The sequence below is a fragment of the Osmerus eperlanus genome, chromosome 4 (assembly GCF_963692335.1).
Source record: "Osmerus eperlanus chromosome 4, fOsmEpe2.1, whole genome shotgun sequence".
In the NCBI taxonomy this organism is placed as follows: Eukaryota; Metazoa; Chordata; class Actinopteri; order Osmeriformes; family Osmeridae; genus Osmerus; species Osmerus eperlanus.
The window spans coordinates 18,219,027-18,238,646 of NC_085021.1; the positions used below are offsets into that span (position 1 = coordinate 18,219,027).

General features: G+C 45.9%; 2 protein-coding genes across 2 annotated transcripts; one reads left to right on the plus strand and one right to left on the minus strand.

The window, feature by feature from the left end:
* Positions 1–251: 251 nt before the first annotated feature.
* Positions 252–9,668, minus strand: bcap31 (B cell receptor associated protein 31). Its single transcript, XM_062459854.1, has 8 exons — positions 9,512–9,668; positions 8,342–8,451; positions 7,679–7,779; positions 7,242–7,386; positions 4,526–4,661; positions 1,946–2,081; positions 1,768–1,868; positions 252–780 (listed from the first exon to the last, which is right to left on the minus strand). The coding sequence occupies exons 2-8, from the start codon at positions 8,431–8,433 to the stop codon at positions 742–744; spliced, it is 750 nt and encodes a 249-aa protein (XP_062315838.1). The 5' UTR covers positions 8,434–8,451; positions 9,512–9,668; the 3' UTR covers positions 252–741.
* A 2,079-nt stretch (positions 9,669–11,747) lies between these two features.
* pnck (pregnancy up-regulated nonubiquitous CaM kinase) lies at positions 11,748–18,135 on the plus strand. Its single transcript, XM_062458176.1, has 12 exons — positions 11,748–11,837; positions 12,344–12,435; positions 12,685–12,816; positions 13,012–13,086; positions 13,259–13,397; positions 13,587–13,710; positions 13,842–13,917; positions 14,139–14,251; positions 14,715–14,793; positions 15,000–15,087; positions 15,355–15,475; positions 17,296–18,135. The coding sequence occupies exons 2-12, from the start codon at positions 12,359–12,361 to the stop codon at positions 17,307–17,309; spliced, it is 1,038 nt and encodes a 345-aa protein (XP_062314160.1). The 5' UTR covers positions 11,748–11,837; positions 12,344–12,358; the 3' UTR covers positions 17,310–18,135.
* The last annotated feature ends 1,485 nt before the right edge of the window (positions 18,136–19,620 follow it).

The following is a 19,620-nucleotide window of genomic DNA, read 5'->3' on the forward strand; positions in this document are numbered from 1 at the left end:
TGAAGCAAGAGCATAATAAGATTACTATTATGAATATTGAAAATCTACATTCACACAAAGCCCAAAAAGATTGGACGAAAAAAACACTGAGTAGGGACGTTTCCATAGATAACTCAAATAAAACAATCTGTGTTTCTGAGACCTCCCCTAAAGCATATCCAATCCCACCGTGCCCCTTAGCACGTAGAAGAAAGCACACATATGCACCATTGAGTCACTCCGCCTGGCCTCCACAAGCAAAAAACATAAGGCAACGTAAACCTTTTAATTGCAGAAAACAAGATATATTCCAAGAAAGGAAAACGGTGATATAAACCGTGACGGAAAAAACGAGAAGCCAAGCTTCCTAACTGTCATCACACTCGCACCCCCCTCTTCACTTTTAACTTGTGGTCCTTTCTCTACAGACAGACAAGATTTTATATTACAATGAACCTCTAAGCACCAGAACAAAAAGGCTGACTCACATTCCTCCTGCTCTGAACGGGATTCCCTCTAGTAATGGGACATTGTCAGTTACAAATGGTTAAAAAAACCCTCAAAATAACAGCTTTCACAGATAAAGAAGTTGAATTATAAAACTCTGAAGCAGTCCAAGTGGTCAGAATGACAGCTTCCCCTTCAAATCCTGGGTAATTAGAACCCAGTGATTTTCACAGATCAGAAAGTGAAGGTGGTATGAATGTTGTTGACAGTATTGGTGATGATGAAGAATAATACAGGAATGGTTCATCTTCCTCATTAGTTGGATTTCTTGTCCTGCTGATCATCAATGCAGGCCTTGGAGTGGGGGGGATACAAACAGGGGGGGGGGGGGAATGAAAAGGAGAGACAAGTTTAGTAGGGGTGGGAATGTTTTGGTACCTCACGATTTGATTCTTGTGGTCACGATTCGATTCGACTTACTTACTTACGATTAAAAATCGATTCAAGATTAAAAAAATAAAAGAAATTTGTGAATCGATGTGAATTGCTAGAAGACTGAATCGCCCACCCCTAAAGTTTAGATACACAGTTTAAAAGGTATGTTCTTCTGATTTGCTTCCAAGTGATACAGAAGAGAGTTTGACCTTGAGGGAGGGAACACTTCCAAAAAGGTCAACCTTCAAAACATGCTACTGTAGCAGATAGTTTTCAGAGCAGGCTAACACAGCAGGCTCACAAACTAGCATATGTTGACTAGCATGTTAGGCTACCTAGCAGAAGTGCTAGCATAACAGGGGAGTACATGTGGGGAGAAACATGTCCACAGCACATGCACTAGGAACACCTGTTGACATTTGCATTGCTTGCCAAATAGAAAAACTGTAAATAAAAAATATACACATGCTATTCTAGGAATTGTGCAAAGTGTGTGTGTGTGTGTTCAAGAGTTCGTTTTTGTGTGTGCATGCGTGCTGAGTGATAGAAATGCAACACCTATTTTACGTAGGAGATTTATGGTGTTGTGTCAAACTGATACTGTAAGCAAACTCTCTTCATTCATGTCGTGCTTCCAGCATGGCTGATCCCGCCCCCACTAAAGGCCAAACGGAGGAAGGCGCTGGGGAAAGCTTACTTGATGAGGTATAGGGTATGCTGCCCAAACCTATGTGGGTTTATATGAGAGAGACTGTGTGTGTGTGTGTGTGTGTGTTTGTGAGAGAGAGGGACTGTGTGTGTGTGTGTGTGTGTGTGTGTGTGAGAGAGAGGGACTGTGTGTGTGTGTGTATATATGATAGAGAAGGAATGTGTGTGTGTAAATGTGAGGTGGACTTGAGCACCAACCTGCAGCTTGGAGTGTTCCTCCAGTAGGCGGTCGTACTCCACAGTCAGGTTCCCCGCCTGTTTCTTCATAGCTTTCACATCACTGTCAGACTTCTGCAGGGCTGTTCACACGCACAAGTATTATTAATATGAACATTTCATCCTTGCCCTGCGCGCACACACAGATGTTGGCTGTCACCTTTCTTGGTGGCATCCAGCTCCTCTTTCAGTGACTTGACCTCGGTCTTCAGAGTCTTGTTCTCCTCTTCCACTCCTCCTCCCCCTGATCCCTTCTTCCCCACCTCCGGAATGTCAACACCAGCATCACGCAGCTTCTACACACACACACACACACACACACACACACACACACACACACACACACACACACACACACACACACACACACACACACACACACACACACACACACGAGATGGAGGACAATCATCAATGTTATTATTAAATAACCAGCATGCTTTATTGCAACCAATGGTGATGGAGGTGGATGGATGGTGTGGACTAACATAGGTAGGTGGAGGGCAGGGGCTCATGCTAGGTAAGATCCCTGCAGCTTAACGGCTCCTGTAAGCAGATAGCCATCTGTTCTTATCTAGGGTGGTCTTAGAGTCCACCCTAGATAAGGACACTGTAGGTAAGCTGCTACTGGAGCCCCCACCCAGCCATCAATCCACACAAACACGCACACACCCACACACTCAGGAAAGTACCCGACAGTTTAGCCTTATGAAGAAGTCTTCTATGATGAGTTCCACATCCCTGGAAAACCACGGTGGGTCCAGTCATACAAGCAGCACCACATCACCCAGAGAGAAGGCAGACTAGCTGTGAGTCATCAGATCAGCATGACAGGCTGATGCACACACACAAAAAGTATAAGCAAAGGTTGAAACAGTTCTCGGTGTAATAGCTCATGGTAAATCTTGCATCTTGGTGATGTTATATCTCGTCTGTTTGGGAGAAGATGACAGCTTGGTTCACTTGTCTCTCTGTCTGACTCATCTAAACAGCCTCAATACAACAATGTATTGATCCTGCGGTGTGTGACACACACACACACACAAACACACACACAGGGAGTGGTGACTCCAACATGCACACACATGCTTGAGTATTCGAAGACTCCCTCTCTGCTTTCCTCCCATCCTGCTGTCCTTCCTCAGAAGACGACCTGGGCCCATCAGCCATCTCAACCGGGGGCCAAGAGCTCAGCCCGGTCCTGGGGTCCGGTCAGGGACCTGGGCAGGAGCCCCATCTGCTCTGCATGTTTTAATACTGGGGATATTTTGTGGAGGAAACCCAGGACCACAGGACATGCTAACTAGAATGCAGGACCTTCTTGCCGTGAGGCAACAGAGCAAGGCACCGTGCCACCATACCATACCTCTACGGAACACACAGTTCAGCGGTGTGTTCCATCTACGGAACACACAGTTCAGCGGTGTGTTCCATCTACGGAACACACAGTTCTGCGGTGTGTTCCATCTACGGAACACACAGTTCTGCGGTGTGTTCCATCCACAGGACCCAGTTTTGTTGTGTGTTCTAGAAAGGTGTACCCCAGCAGGCGGTGGCTGAGAGCCCCGAGGAGACTCTCAGTAACTATGTCAACATGCTGCTGATGCTCTTACACACACACACTCTGACATCATCACAAATCTACACACACACACACACACTCACTCACCACAGGACCAATAGCCAGAAGGACAGCTATTAACCAGTAGCACAGTGACACGAACAGCGCAGAGGTAAAATACAGGATAATTAGGGGCCAGGGCCGAGGATAGCTCGATGGGACAGCCTGGTAGTTGCTAGCTGCAGACCCAGAAGCTGGGCAGAGATAACTGTACCTTTCTAAACACGCGTCTGGGCCTGCATGGAGTCAGGGAGCACATGAAGCGAATGATTCGTTCCTGCTCCCTTCCTGGGTCAGACGGGAGCCTCAAAAGGTAGCATGCCATCCCGGTGAAACACTTCCTAGTAGCTTTCCATAAACACGTTAACGTGAGCAGAGTGGAAACCTAGAGGACAGCAGCCTGCGTCAGGGCATCCTGGATGTCAGTCTGCTTCTGGCAGCAGGCAGGCGGGGGGGGGGGCGCTTATGGAGAAGGATGAGGCCATGTGGCCATCCTGGACAGGCGAGCGCACTCACGTGCACACTGGCAGGTGACATGCACATTCACGTGCACGCTGACCTTCAAGGCATGGGTTCACGCCCCAGATCGACGTTTGAATTATCGCCCTGTCACATCGGGGGGGGGGGGGGAAAGAGAGAGAGAGAGAGAGAGAGAGAGAGAGAGAGAGATGGAGGTGGACACGCGCGCAAAAACAGACAGACAGGCAGGACACACAGGGTGAATTACATACTATTTATATATAATTGTCTTAAATCGCAACAAACTGGTTGAAAATACTGTGCAAATGGTTCATTAGCATTGTGTGTCGGATGGAGGAAGTTCAGATGATTTCAACCATTCCTGACATCCTTGACCCCTTTCCTCAGCAGACAGGTCATCAGTGACAGGCCTATCGACCAGCAGACAGGCCTGTCTGAGGAGTGTCTCCTGCCTGGCTGGGCCCTGTCCTGTCTCCTGCAGCAGGAAGACTGACGCCCCCCTGTGGCAGCTGTGTTCATATACTGCCCCCCCCCCCCCCCCCCCCTAAAATTCTCTTTACTTGTCTTTTGGCCACATGGCCCTGAAATACAGACTTGCAGGACAACCGCAACTCCCACAAGCCCCCACTCAGCAGGTACCTCCTGCAGCTTGTCGTTCTCCTCCATGTACTTCCTGGCGGCGTCGCTGGCGCTCTCTGCCTGCTTCTTGAACGCCTCGTTGGATGCCATCATGGTGGCCTGCTGGGACAGGAGGGTGGCCAGACGTCTCAGTAGCCTGGGGGAGCAGAGGGAGGGTGTCACAACAGGGAGGTCATTCTAACTGACGCGTTCTGTGGAGTAAGGCCATGGTGTTTGAGTAAAGTAGGTATTATGCTTTCTGTCTTGGATCAGGAAAGAACATTTTGCTCAGAACAATCTGGCCATGACAAGCCACAACATAGGGGACAGCTCAGTGACTAAAGGCCAGCAGTTCTGACTTGAAAGGTTAAAGTCCAATAGGGCCACATCTGACATTACAGCTCATCCCTGTGGCTGGACCACGTCTTAAATTACAATAAGAATAAGCTTCTAGGAACTCTTGATGTTTTGAACTTACCAAGGATGATGACCCCTGCAGAAAGGCTACAGTATTAATAACACTGTTAACATATTTGCCAGTTCTTTTTATATTTAAACCTTGTCATCAAAAAACAACAAGACTAGTTTGAGAGCCTTACTTGGCTGGTACAAAAGCCAAGAGCTAAAGACCTATTTTATCTCAGCCTTATCACAGACCCGAGGTTACACAGTATCTGGGACACAGAAAGGACCTGCCTGGCAGGGATGTGCACTCTGCTGTAATGTAATAAGTCCCCTAACGTGACAGTCCTCACTCATCATACTGCACCTAATATAGAAGCAGAAGGGCTCCCTGTGACTACTTGTACAGTGTATATCCTCTACACTTCAGCTACAAAGTCACCCTGCAGGGGGCTGGGGGATCGGGGGCAGAGGCTGGGGGATCGCGGGCAGAGGCTGGGGGATCAGGGGCAGAGGCTGGGGGTGAGGGCTTGGGAGCTGGCACAGGAGTAGTTCCTGTTCTACAGTTACCCTCCTCTCAGACTGACAAACTGGGCTAATGAGTCAAGCTCGCTTGTCTGCTTTCTTTGCAATAAAACCCTGGGCTGCTACAGGAGCAGAGGAGCCAAGATCTTAATGAACCACTACAGGGTACAGACGTGTACAAATGAATGGCCTACCACAGACCTGGCTCAGTAGCAGGTAGCATTAGCATGTGTAGCATTGAACCAGTCTCCTACAGAACACCAACACCAACCTACCAGGAGTGATGGATGAGTGGCTTAGCAGACGTCAGTGGGCAGACATGAATACACCAGCTTCAGCCCACCAAACACGGGCTGGCACTGGCCAGCGGCCACATACATTTACTAAATCTGTACCCCGGGGACATGTAGCTTGCATTTTAAATGTCCCACATGTCTAAGTGTCTTAGAGCTTCTTTATAAAGACCCAGAACATGTAGTGTTGATGCTGATGCTCACAGATTCCATCTTGTATGAGTAGGCGTTCCTAACACCAGGACTGGCAGTGGAACCTGACCTGGCCCTGGCCTACAGATCTGTGTGACATCTATCTAGCCCAGGTCTATATTTAACTCATCACCAGTTGCTGATCACATGCTTCCTGGCTGTTCAGTCCCCAGCTGTCCTGATGGTTACCAGGACAAACACCCAAAACAGGAAACCTGGCTTGGAAACCATGACCCCTACATAGCTGTAGTAGTTCAGAGACCCTCTACATTTTCTCTAGCTGAGCCTAGACAGAACCCCTGGGCCAATCTCAGCCCTAGCCTCAGACAGGCCCTGGCTTCAACAGTGGAGTAACAACACACAGTTGTAGTAACCAGCCCAGGCTCGTCCGGGCTCTAAGAATAGCCTGCCATTCAGAGGAATACCTCAGCCTCCCAGTATGGCCAAGATATGCAGACTGGACACCATTACAACAGACCTATGACAACAGACCACTATGAACCAATTAGTGGCATCGTCAGTGTGCTCAACCAATCCGGTTCGCTCAGGCTTTACACTTCTGAGGGGACTTGAATGGAAAATGTCAATCTCTCTCACACACCCTTCCCCCAGCAGGCATTCTTTCCATCCCTACTGTAACTGTTACACGATGCAGATGACAGACGACCCAACACAGGAAAAAGAACCAGGCATGCATTAACAGACCAGTTCCAGCTTTGAGACACAACAGCCAATGCTGTCATTAGCAGTTTTACATTGGTTGTTAAACTGCCACTTAACAAGGAAAGTTTTATAAACAGAGAAAGCAGTCTCTACACAAGCGTTTCATTCAAAACCATTTGATCTGTTTTATGTGACCCTGGCGGCCTCAGCCTCTTATCAGCTGTTACGCATTCCAGTAATTCCCAAAATAACGCTAAAGCAACAGTAGCACAACTACCAAAAACAGTAACGATAAGTGACTTTTGATGGCAAATTCCACAGGTCAGTGGCTATAGGTCAGTGATTATAAGAAACGGTAGTCTAGTTCCCTGAGGGTATATGAGGGAAGCTCAGGTCTTAGAACACTTTGGTGTGGTAGTGCCTGAAGTCACATGTTCCAACATTCTGAAACACACAACATTCCATGACAGGGCAGCAAGCTGAGGCCACATTCTAGAACTGAACCAGTGGAAGAGGAGAGACGCGTGTTGGTGGAGAAGAAACGCATGAGTATCGACGCAGGGATGGTGAGAGGAGGAGGGTAGAGAGGTGGATGGAGGGGGAAGGGGGTCAGGGGGCACCTCCAGGTGGAGAGGTGGACGGAGGGGTCAGGGGGCACCTACAGGCAGAGCAGCAGAGCGAAGCCGGCAATGTACTCGTTCCTCTGGGCTCTGAACAGCTTCATGTGGATGTGCTCGATGGCCACGGGGTTGTTGGTCAGGTCCACCTTCTCTGTCACGCTGTACTTCCTCACCTCTCGGAACGCATCTACACACATGGAGAACACAGATCGTCAACACGAGGAACCTAGAACATGTCTTAGAGGCCTTCACACACAGCAGACAGACATACTGCAGGCATCAAGAGAAGGAAAGTTCCAGCAGTATCTTACAGGAAACAGAAGGGCACCATTCGTCTACAGATGCCTTAACATTTAATCTGTTAAAGACATTCTTCCATGGCTCACTGGCAGGCCCTCTTGGATATCTCTATGTCTGGAATGCTGGCTCATTAGGGATTGGCTGGTTAAAAGACTGGTGAGTCACCAGGCAGCACCTACCAATGAGCAGGAACACCAGGATGGCTATGGCCACCATGAACCAGCTGTTGCCATAGTTAGCAATGGCCTGCAGAAGCCGAGACTTGAAGATCTTACTCCATCTGGGAACACAAAAACATGGGAGGAAGAAGATGGAGGTCAGGGGCATGAAGTGCCAGGCTATCTCACATGTACACACAAGCTGTCCAATGCACCCACCCTAGAGCTAGCAATTATGTCATTACACGAGAAAACAACATAATGACAATGACTAACTCGATAACTTTCCATCTTTGTAAATAACTGGTGCCCTGGTATGGCAGGAGCCTTGTAGTGTGTACTTGTAATGTGTTTGTTTATAGATCCTGGTTCTGTAAGAACAGTCATAAGACCACACATCCGTAGTCAATCAAGAAACTACATTTTCTACATGTTGGCTGACAGACTGCTGTGGACACTGGAGAAATACCGAACAGCTGTGTCCATGGATACGGTGTGTTTGGAATGCACCACAATGGAGTCATCCAAAGAGACTGTCTTCATAGACCGGAAACCGCACAAACACAAGGGTTAAGGACAGAGACCAGGGCATGGCCAGAGTAGTCAATCCACCCCAGACCAGAACAGACAGCCGGCCAGGGGGAGGAGGCCAGGCCGGGGACAGTAGGCCAGGCCAGGGCTCACCTCTTGGGGGAGATGAATGGTACACAGAGCAGGAGGACAAAGAAGACCTCAGTGTAGAGGAAGGTGGCTACGGCTGTCCATTGGAGGCTCATCCTCAAGGCAGGGAGGGGCTGCAGGTACAGATACCATGGCAAAGATGTTATTGACAAATCCTTATTAATCTACTCACAGATGTGTCAGTAACACTGAATTTTTAGGTAATCAAACAAAATATTTCCTGACTGGACCAGATAGCCTGATCAAAGTTGCATATAAAGCATAAATTCACAAACCTAGTCTATACTGAATATGAAAGAATCTTTAAAACATCATTATTATAAATCCAGATCTACTTCAGTCACCACCAATCCCACTGGTTCTTATTTATGTAGCGATTGAGACATCAGTGTACTTGCATCACAGGCACTATGCTCTTGCTCACGCTTTATCAGTGAGGGGCATGGACCCGTACACACTAACCTCTGACCGAGTAACAGATAAGGAATAGAAAGACATCTTATGGCGACAGCAAAGAAGTGTTTGAGCGAGCACTCCCAGTGCCCGAGCTATCTTGTGATTATGATGTAACCATGAGAAGTAGCTCTTGCTGCTTGACTCCCCTTAGCTCCCGCATTCCTCTGACGGGGTTAAAGGAAATTGAGCAACAGCTCCATCTCACGTCAGCAGGGACCAGTACTACTCTGGTCCTGGTTCTCATCCTCCTTACCGGTTGAGTTATTAACATTACTGAATAGTGATAATCGATGACATGGTAGGAAAGATAACTATGTCAAGCAGCAAGCTAACCCTAACTACTTTAACGTTAGCTGGCTATCAGGCTAACTTCCCCCAGCCAGCTACCTATAACGTAGCCAGTTAAATTTCCTACCACGTAGCTTAAAAGTACTAAGATAGCTAGATGTCGTCATGACATACAGATAACAAGATACTAGTAAACCTTATCTAGCTTCACATTATTCATATTTAATGTCTATTGTTTTAAATCCAACCGTTTAGTTGAGTACTAGATAGCTAACTAGCTAGCACACACCGAAGACGCGTGTTTAGTCAAGAGTAGAAACTAGCCAGCTTCCGACTCGCACCATAATAACGATGTGACCACGTTAGTATGTTTCTAGCTAGCTACGCATTTAACTCATAATAAAGTAAGAGGCTATTGGCAATACTCACCTAGAATAATACGGGATTATTGCACGGCACCGAGACAGTAGTTCGTCACAAGCCACAGCTCTGCGCTGAAACAAACTGTCAAAAACTTAGATAATAGCTATGTTATTTTTCCTGCAATAGACTTCCGGTTTCCTGCTTCGTGCCAAATCATTCAATAATCTGATTGGACAGCTGTGGCATTGCTAAACGATGTCGTCAGTTTATCAAGCACAGACCAGTGCGTCGTCATCAACCTAGGCAACATTGATTCAAATTACAAAAGCAAACAAAGCAGATGCAAAGAATTAGAGTTTGCAAGTGAATATCTAGCAGTTCTATCTTTATTGTGTTCCACGTTATTTCCTGGCTATTGCAATGCACCAGACACATTAGTGTCCGCCATGAAGCAAGACTGCCAACCATGGGCGTAGATTTAGGGGGGGGCGCTAGGTACTAGTCCCCACCAATATTTTAAGATGACAAAATTGTCCCTACCAATATTTTACCAAACTCCTTTGTGCTGTCATTTGGATCGATTCCGAAAAAATATTTTGCACAATATATTTGCAAAACTCATTTGTATTATTGTTCGTCGCCCAGAAAAGTGAAAAATACATTTTCAAGTTATCCAATGCGCCCTCGAGCCTGCGAGACAAGATTATGTAATTTAATTGGCTGAAGTGGCAGTCAGAAACACTTAGTGAATCTTGACTTGCAGAAAGAGAGCTGTCAGTAGTCTGACACGATAAACTACAAAATACGCCAGGAAATAATAAAGCCTCATATTAGTATTTCGTTTGGTCTCAGCATTGATATTTTTGACCCTTTTGTGCTTTGTAGATTGGAAAATGTCACCCAAAAAGAAGATGTATCAGAAGTTTTTTCACCACCCAGAGAGTAAGTAGCTAGCAAGGAAAACTACCCACACAGTGCAAACCTGCTAGCCTTACATCGCCACCCATTCTACAATGGAAACATGTTTTGAAAGTTGTTAGTGTAGTAGAGCATGTAACTTTTGCTTGTATTAAATCTATCCCTAGCGTCTGCAATCTTTCGACCAGTGTGTTAGCAGCAGCTGGTCTTGTTGAAGCCAGAAGGATAAAGCTAACCTACCCACATAATGGGACCGTGATTTAGCCTAGTACCAGCAGGCTAGCAACTTAAAAGTGATATTAACTGGTAATAAGTAGGCCTATATAATCCCTTGGACAGTAATATGGCTATCCCTGTAATCTCGACCAATGTCAGCAGTCAACTAAGCATGGTTAGTGTCTGTATTAAATTGATGAATTACTGTGCAGGAAAAACAGCACTCTGAAGCTACAGATGTAGAGCAGGTTGGTGATGAATCAGCATCAGGGGTTCAGGTGAGAAGTTGAATTTGTCCATTTTGGTAAAGATTGCATTAAATTGCTGTTTTTAAGGGATGTTTAGACAATGTCACCCATGAATGTTATCATTCACACTTATACTTGTAGGTAGTAAAAAGGTGCTATAAATTGGGATGCCCAAATATAAATAATTATGTCATTGCTCAGAAGTCCAGTACAGATGATGTAGGCCTAGTACAGCTCCATAAAACCTAAACCAATTACCTACATATCATTTTTTTTTATTGGGGGTGGGGGGGGGGGGGTTCAGTGTCCCTACCAAAGCTGAGACCAAACCTACGCCTATGCTGCCAACCAGACCATGATCTCAGCCACTGTCTGTGCGAGAGAGATTCCTGGTCCATTAGCAGACCAAACACAGTGCCAGAGCAATACACTTGGACTGTTCTGGAAATATATGTTGTTTGAGTTGTCTGTGCCAGAAACGGGTTTGCTGGATAGTTGATTTACAGCTGAGGATGAATTTGATGCCCATAGAAGGATAGGACAGGCTGGTGCAAAGAGGGAAAGAATTCAGACGTTGCAGAGTGCACAAGCACACACGCACACCAATGATCTTACTCATGAAATCAGCCGAGCACACTAACGTACAGTTATGTAGCAGCCATAGCTACCATAAAAGCCTGCACATAAAGCTAACTAGTATTTCCCACTGTCTTAAAATTGGTGTGCCATCTCTCTCTCTCTTTCTATCCCTCTCTCTCTACCTTTCTATCCCTCTCTCTCTCTACCTTTCTATCCCTCTCTTTCCCTGTTCTTTTCAAAAATCATCTTCTGTAGCTCCAGTGTGCGCGTGGGTGTACAAGGTCGTACCAGACAGAAAGAGTGTGGGTTTCAATTAAAAGATCATTGAGTCAGTGGAATGATGGAAAGGAGGAGGGAGAGAAAGAAGGAGAGAGGAGGGAGGACACTGACGACAGACCTACTGGATCATTCTCAACCAACACAGTCAACAGGTATGATGACACTGCTTTTCATCTCTTCATACAGATCAATACATTGCATTGATTATTGAAGTTTATGTTGGCTACCATTGTGGGAAATTGTATTTTTTGTGAGTTTTGAATAGTTTCATTTGACAGATACTGTTTTTTTCTTTTATTTGCTCAATTATGATCAGGCTAGTTTACAGTCCCTGTGGACTATTTTCACTGCACAAATATGGACCTCGGGCTAAGATAAACTTGAATTTCGACTGACTCAACAGATGGAAAAGGGATATTTGTGATGCTTTGAATCATATCTTGAAGATGGCAGTTATTAGCACATATTGGCAGCAAGAAGCTTAAAATGTTGTGTCGGTTTTGTTGTTTATCAGATTAGATATAACCTTTCTAAAGTATTGTTCCATCAGAGAGACCACAACTCACAGGAGTGGAGAAACATCCATGACAGTAAATAGATTGTGATTTGAGCTCAGGCGGGAAGTATTTTATAGGGTATTTGTTTTGTCTTGCTGCAGCTGCCCTGGTAGAAGATGCCCCTCCTGAAGGAAGGCAGGAAAAGAGCAGAGGACATCTCAGCTGTGTACGAGCTGAGAGAGAAGCTGGGAGAGTGAGTGGGGCTTTCCAGGCTTATATACTGGCATCGGTGATCAAAGATTAATTAATTAAGAGAGCAATTAATCAATACTCAATCTGTGGATTTCTCTTAAATCAAAGTTGATAATTCATGATGAGGATGTGGATCAGTGGGAAGGCATCAAGAAGGATCATAGTGCTGTGAATGGAGGGTGTGTTGTGTACGGTGTACAGTATACTTTGTGTGTGTGTGCACTTACCCTTTCTGCTGTGTGTGTTGTAGGGGATCTTTCTCTGAGGTGAGGGTTGGTCAGCATCGACGCACCCACAGACGTGTAGCAGTCAAATGCATCCGCAAGAGGGCGCTCAAGGGCAAGGAGGCCATGCTGGAGAACGAGATTACCGTGCTGCGCAGGTTAGAGGAGTGTAACATAATCAGACTAGTGATACATACTACCGTAATTGGTAACCCTCAGATGCCTTAAAAAGCCTAAAACCTTGAACTAAGACTTTGGACTAAATTGGACCTCTTTGGTAGTGTGGTGTTGTGGGATCTCTCACAATATAACATGCGATATTAAGTGGACCATGTGTATTTTATGTCTATCAGGATCAACCACACCAATATAGTGTCCCTGGAAGAGACCTTTGAGACGTCTACAAAGCTCTACCTTGTCATGACTCTGTGAGTTCCCATTCCAAAACACATTATGATACTAGTATTCCTTTGAATAGCTACAACACAACCGGTGAAAACGTAGTCACCGTTTATAGGAATTTTGCATTTGATGAACACAAAACGAGAGTAGTTTGGCCATGTTCCAGTTTACAAATGCAAAACCCCCTTTCATGTGCAGAGTCACAGGGGGGGAACTACTGGATCGCATCCTAGAGAGAGGCAGCTACACAGAGAAGGATGCCAGCCGGGTCATCCAGCAGGTGCTACAGGCTGTTCAATACCTGCACCAGCTGGGCATCGTTCACAGAGACCTCAAGGTAGGCACAGTAGCATGAGGAGCTGAAGGTAGCTGTTACACTTCAACTGTCCCTTTGGGAAATCCTTTAAAAGCCCTTACAGATGAATGATGTCTGTAGCTGTCAGCAGATGTTGATATACTACATTAAGTATATACTGTGTTATGTTGTGTAGGATGTGTGATGCGTTATGAACTGTCTTCCCCCAAGCCTGAGAATCTGCTGTTTGAGACTCCCGCAGCAGACTCCAAGATCGTCATCAGTGACTTCGGCCTGTCCAAGATGGAGGACCAGGGAGTGCTGTCTACCGCTTGTGGGACCCCCGCTTACGTGGGTAAGCAGCCCCGTTCCTACCTCATCATCTCATTTATTATGACGTGAATTAAGAAATGTGCTCCATGGATAAAGCTTGGTTTTGTTTGAATATGATGCATGCGTGGCGTTGTTTTCCTGTGCTGTTCTCAGCCCCAGAGTTACTGCAGCAGAAGTCCTATGGTAAAGAGGTGGATCTGTGGGCCTTGGGAGTCATCACCTACATACTGTATGTCCCCCAGCTAGCACCCACCCTGTGTGTTCCACTCTATCACAGTTAGTGGATGGCTTAGGTTTAACCCTGAAATACATGAACGCCTAGACACGTTGTGTATGGTGTTGCTAATACTGTACATACTTGTGTGCTGTGCGCATGACAACATGCGTAGTTGTAGTATGTGCGTAGTTCATCTGGAGTTGGGTTGAGTTGTGTTCATGTGTGGTGGTCAGGTTGTGTGGGTACCCTCCCTTCTATGATGAGAACGACTCCGACCTCTACCGACAGATCATCAAGGCTGAGTACGAGTTTGACTCTCCTTACTGGGACCAGATCTCCATCTCAGGTACCAGAGTGATGGAGGGAGGGAGGGATGTCTGTATGGACAATCTCTGATGTTCTGGGTACTCCAAAGATGAGATATCTTGAAATTGTAGAGAAGAATAAGGCAAAGAACGTTCAGTTTACATTCATCAAACAGACATTTACATTTACATTTAGTCATTTAGCAGACGCTCTTATCCAGAGCGACTTACAGTAAGTACAGGGACATTCCCCCGAGGCAAGTAGGGTGAAGTGCCTTGCCCAAGGACACAACGTCAGTTGGCATGACCGGGAATCGAACTGGCAACCTTCGGATTACTAGCCCGATTCCCTCATCGCTCAGCCACCTGACTCCCCTGATACCCCTGAGACCTTCAGTTTGCAACAATACATCCTCTGTAAGCATAGCAGAGCAAGTAGCCTTTACGCTGAGAATGTACAGCGTGTTCAAATTACCCCACTTGTATCCTCGCCTGTTTCTACAGCAAAAGACTTCATCCCCCACTTGCTGCAGAAGGAGCCTGAGAGGAGATACAACTGTGAGAGGGCCTTGAGGCATCCTTGGTGAGTCCACAAATAGAGCCGAGGCCTGTTGTATAACTGCTTTCCAGTCTCCACTCTGAGACCTTTTCTAAAGCTTATCGAACGTCACATGTATGTTACAAAGAAAGGTTGCGTTTTAAAGTGAACCATATTTGCAGTAGCACTCATAGTTGTAATAGCAGATATGGTGGGAACAGGAAGGTGACCTCCTGCCTGTCTGTGCTCAGGATCTCAGGTGGAGCAGCCCTGGAGAAAAACATTCACGAGTCAGTCAGCGAGCAGATCCAGAAAAACTTTGCCAAGAGCCAATGGAAGGTTTGTTTGCTTCCTGCTGTCTGATCAATGCCAATGTCTACTAGCTGAACATTAAACATTCAGCGTTCATAAAAGCACTGCAGTTATGTTTGTGTGTGTTTCTCCGTGTCTCTGGGTCTATATATGTCTATGTATGTATATATTTGTGTCTATTTGTGTGTGTGTTTCTGCGTGTCTGTGCGTCCATGCTGTGTGTGTGTGTGTGTGTGTCTGCACATGTGTATATCTGTGTGTGTGTAAATGTGTGTGTGTGTGTGGGCATCCCAGAGAGCCTTTAATGCCACAATGGTGGTGCGTCACCTCAGCAAGAAGACCCAGGCAGCAGGAGAGGCGGGGGAGACGAGGCAGGCGGGGGAGGAAGGGACAAAGTCCAAGGATGCACAGCAAGGTAAGAAACATGGGAGAACTAAAGTGCAAAAACTGCTCCTCCACCATTACTAAAATCTTCAGGTCTACTGCAGACAGAGACACAATTATTTGTCATGGCTATAACTAATCCTGATCTTGGTTCTGCTACCTCACCTCAACGTAACCATGTTGTCGGCTTAAGGTTAAGGTCAGCCGTTTCCCTAACCATAACCCTAATTTTGAATTTAGGATTAGTGTTACACTTAGGGATTGGGTTATGGCTATAACTAATCCTGATCTTGGTTCTGCTACCTCACCTCAACGTAACCATATTGTCGGCTTAGGGTTAAGGTCAGCCGTTTCCCTAACCCTAACCCTAATTTTGAATTTAGGGTTAGGGCTCTGCATCGGTCCGTTGTGGTGAAGAAGGAGCTGAGTCGAAAGGCGAAGCTCTCTATTTACCAGTGGATCTACATTCCCACCCTCAACTATGGTCACGAACTGTGGGTAGTGACCGAAATGACGAGATCGCGAATACAAGCGGCCGAAATGAGTTTTCTCCGCAGGGTGTCCGGGCTCTCCCTTAGAGATAGGGTGAGAAGCTCGGTCATCCGGGAGGGGCTCAGAGTAGAACCGCTGCTCCTCCGCGTCGAGAGGGGCCAGTTGAGGTGGCTCGGGCATCTGATCAGGATGCCTCCTGGACGCCTCCCTGGTGAGGTGTTCTGGGCACGTCCCACTGGGAAGAGGCCCCGGGGAAGACCCAGGACACGCTGGAGGGACCATGTCTCTCGGCGGGCCTGGGAACGCCTCGGGGGTCCCCAGGAAGAGCTGGTGGAAGTGGCCGGGGAGAGGAAATGTTGTCGGCTTAGGGTTAAGGTCAGCCGTTTCCCTAACCCTAATTTTGAATTTAGGGTTAGTGTTACACTTAGGGATTGGGTTATGGTTATAACTAATCCTGATCTTGGTTCTGCTACCTCACCTCAACATAACCATGTTGTCGTCTTAGGGTTAGTGTTAGACTTAGGGATTGGGTTATGGCTATATCTAATCATGATCTTGGTTCTGCTATCTCACTGAACGTAACCATGTTGTCGGCTTAAGGTTAAGGTCAGCCGTTTCCCTAACCCTAACCCTAATTTTGAATTTAGGGTTAGTATTACACTTAGGGATTGGGTTATGGTTATATCTAATCCTGATCTTGGTTCTGCTACCTCACCTCAACGTAACCATGTTGTTGTCTTAGGGTTAAGGTCAGCTGTTTTCCTAAACATAATTTTTGAATTTAGGGTTAGGTTTACACTTAGGGATAGGGTTATGGCTATAACTCAGGAACGTGCACAGGTACGAGCTATTGTTGCCCGGGCAACAGCCCATTTGTCCTGCTTGGCTGATCTGCCCCTATGGAGAAAGAGCCTAAAAAAACTTTTTTTTTGTGGCTGTGTCAATACGATAAGCCCATCATTAGGAAAGTTAAATCAAATAAAATTGCGATATCATCCAGTTCTGTGTTAATTTATTTTGCCACCATAACGTCTGTTGCCCTATACCCTCGGTCACATGACATTGTTTGTATTCTCACGCCGGTGCACTGCGAGTGAAGGAGAGGGAAAACCCTTCCACACGTGACTTTTTGAAGTAATGGAGATAATGTTGAGCTTGTATGAGAAAGAAAGTGACTGCGGTGGGGGGGATTTTTTTCATGTTAGAGCAATAGCCCCTCCAAATGTCTGTGCACGTCCTTGCACAGATGTGTGTGTCACGGTCGGGTATTTGTCTTGTGAGCATGTTTGTGTGTATGTGAGAGAGAGTGTGTGCCTCAGAAGATTGACCTCCTGACTGTGGTTTCTTCTCCCTCTCTAGCCGACAAGTCCTAAACACCAACCAGACAGGGACCAGAACAAGGCCCAACCTCCCCACACCACCACAGAGGGCTCCAGGAGGCTCAAGGACCCAACCCCGCCCCCTTGATCCTCGCCACGACCCTATTCTTAACCGTTATCTGCTTTAGTGATCAGAGTCCTGTGTGATTCTGGTGGCCTTTATTTCAGTGTTGTATGTAAATATATTTTTAGTATAATTCAATGTAATTTAATCGGTTATAAAGATACATATTTGTTTTTCTTGCAGCTTCATGTAAGAAGTAGTTGTCTATGGCATGTTGCAGTACCTATTGCTGCACCAATAGAATCAAGTTTGCTGTTCTACATTTGGGCTATTTATGAATGTAACGTTGTTGTGGAGGTACTAATGACCAATGTGATCCCAACATAACCAGAATGTGTGTCAATTTAAATTGTTGTGTGTGCCACCATAGCACTTAAAGGTGTGAGTCAGCATAAGATAATGCACATAACTGATTTACATCATCATGCAGTATTTTATGATTATAAAGATCTTGTAATTGATTATCCTTTACAAATTGCAGAGCAAGATGCTAGAAATCCCAGCAGAGGGCGATATTGGTCATTATAAGACTGTTACCTGTTTTTCTCATCCGATGTTGAGTCAAGCAGAATGACTAGCCTACAGGGATCTCAGACGGCAAGACAAACTAATCTAAATGGGCTGAACTGTCACCACACAGTATACAGAGTTGTTTTTAAGTAAAATATGTCTCTTGTGTTTGGCCTTTTGTGTTTGAAAAATGTTGGAAAACTATGTTGAAGACAGTGCTGTGTTTTCAGTTAATTCAATAAAGAATTCAATATATACAGTCTGAATTTGGATTGTTCAGCAAAGATTTGTATCATCAACCATTAATTATGAACAGACATTATTGGATTGGAAATGTTCAAGCTTTCTTAGATGTACTCAGGATGGAGATCACCACAGAGGGCCTCCAGAGACCTGAGAAGCTGCAACATCTCAGATCATTACAAGATTGCTCTCCAGCAGGGTGGAGGACCAGGTTTCCACTTATTTATGCACTGCATTAGGTGACCAGGGCATGGATTAACACGTTTTAAAATGCTAAAGAATCAATTAATAGATTATAGATAATGTGAATGTACTTCTATTATCCGTCTCTTTTACCATCCTGTCTCCATTTCTCTCCTATCTTCCCTTCTGTCTCTCGCTCCCTCGGTTACTGTCTCTGTCTCTCTCTTTCTGTCTCTTTCACTTCTTGAGTATGTCTGGTGTTGCTCGTAAAAACATCAACATCTATAAACCAAAAAGGCAGGCAGGCAGACCGGCAGGCACCCAGGCAGATAGTCAAGCAGGCAGGCAAGCAGGCAGGCACTCATGTGGAAGCTATTTAGCGACCCGAGCACCCAAGCAATTACATATTAAACCACTTTAAAAGGTATAGCAGCGAAAAGGCCACTTTTACTGTTGTCAAGATGCTCTAAGGCAGAAGGATGAAGGTAGAAGCCTGATTGGGTGACTCAAAAGTCTCCGTGACCAATAACAGAGTAAGTCAGCCAGTCAGATTATTGTAAATGTGCCGAAGTGTGTGTGTATATGTGTGTGTGAGAGGGTGTGTTTGTGTGTGTGAGAGAGAGAGAGAGATAGAGATAGAGAGAGAGAGAGAAAATATGAGAGAGAGAGAAAATATGAGAGTGAGAGAGCTAGCTGTGCCGCGGTGGCTAATGCAGGAATAAATATCTCATGCAGGAGGTTTTAATCAGTCATTCTGTTGGTGGGGATGACGGGGATGAAGGGGATGAGGTCTGGCAGGTCCTGTATGGAACGTACAGGCCGGACCTGCTTAAGCAGACAGCTTGCTGCCACAGGACCTTTACACCTTCACAAAACTGGATCACTTTCCTGTAAGGTCATGCTAATGTGTTTGAAAGAAAAAAAAGAAGGAGAAAGATTGAGGAAGAAAGATGAGAGAGATAGTATGTGTGTGTGTGTGTGCATGCGTGTGTGTGTGTGTGTGCAGACCTTGTACATGCCGAACCAGACTCTCCATCCCTCATGTCTAGCACACAGAGAACAGCTTACTGTGTGATCCTATGATCTGCTGGAGGTGCCAAATGCAAATGACTGTAATGGAGTCACTGACACGATACAGTTATCCACCACACACACACACACACACACACACACACAGACACACACACACACACACACACATGCTTGACTACATGTTCGAAACCTGCTCCAAGTTCCACACTGTTACAGAAGTGTGTTTACAGCTAGCTTGGCTCATCTCCATAACCCAATCTGCCTCCCATCTGG

Coding starts and splice junctions, on each gene's coding strand:
- bcap31 (XM_062459854.1), bottom strand. CDS start 8,433: ATGAGCCTCCAATGGACAGCCGTAGCCACCTTCCTCTACACTGAGGTC. Junction 7,387..7,678: donor CCTGGTGTTCCTGCTCATTG/GTAGGTGCTGCC, acceptor CCATGTGTGTAG/ATGCGTTCCGAGAGGTGAGG. Junction 2,082..4,525: donor AGAACGACAAGCTGCAGGAG/GTACCTGCTGAG, acceptor GTGTGTGTGTAG/AAGCTGCGTGATGCTGGTGT.
- pnck (XM_062458176.1), top strand. CDS start 12,359: ATGCCCCTCCTGAAGGAAGGCAGGAAAAGAGCAGAGGACATCTCAGCT. Junction 13,087..13,258: donor CTCTACCTTGTCATGACTCT/GTGAGTTCCCAT, acceptor TTTCATGTGCAG/AGTCACAGGGGGGGAACTAC. Junction 15,088..15,354: donor TTGCCAAGAGCCAATGGAAG/GTTTGTTTGCTT, acceptor TGGGCATCCCAG/AGAGCCTTTAATGCCACAAT.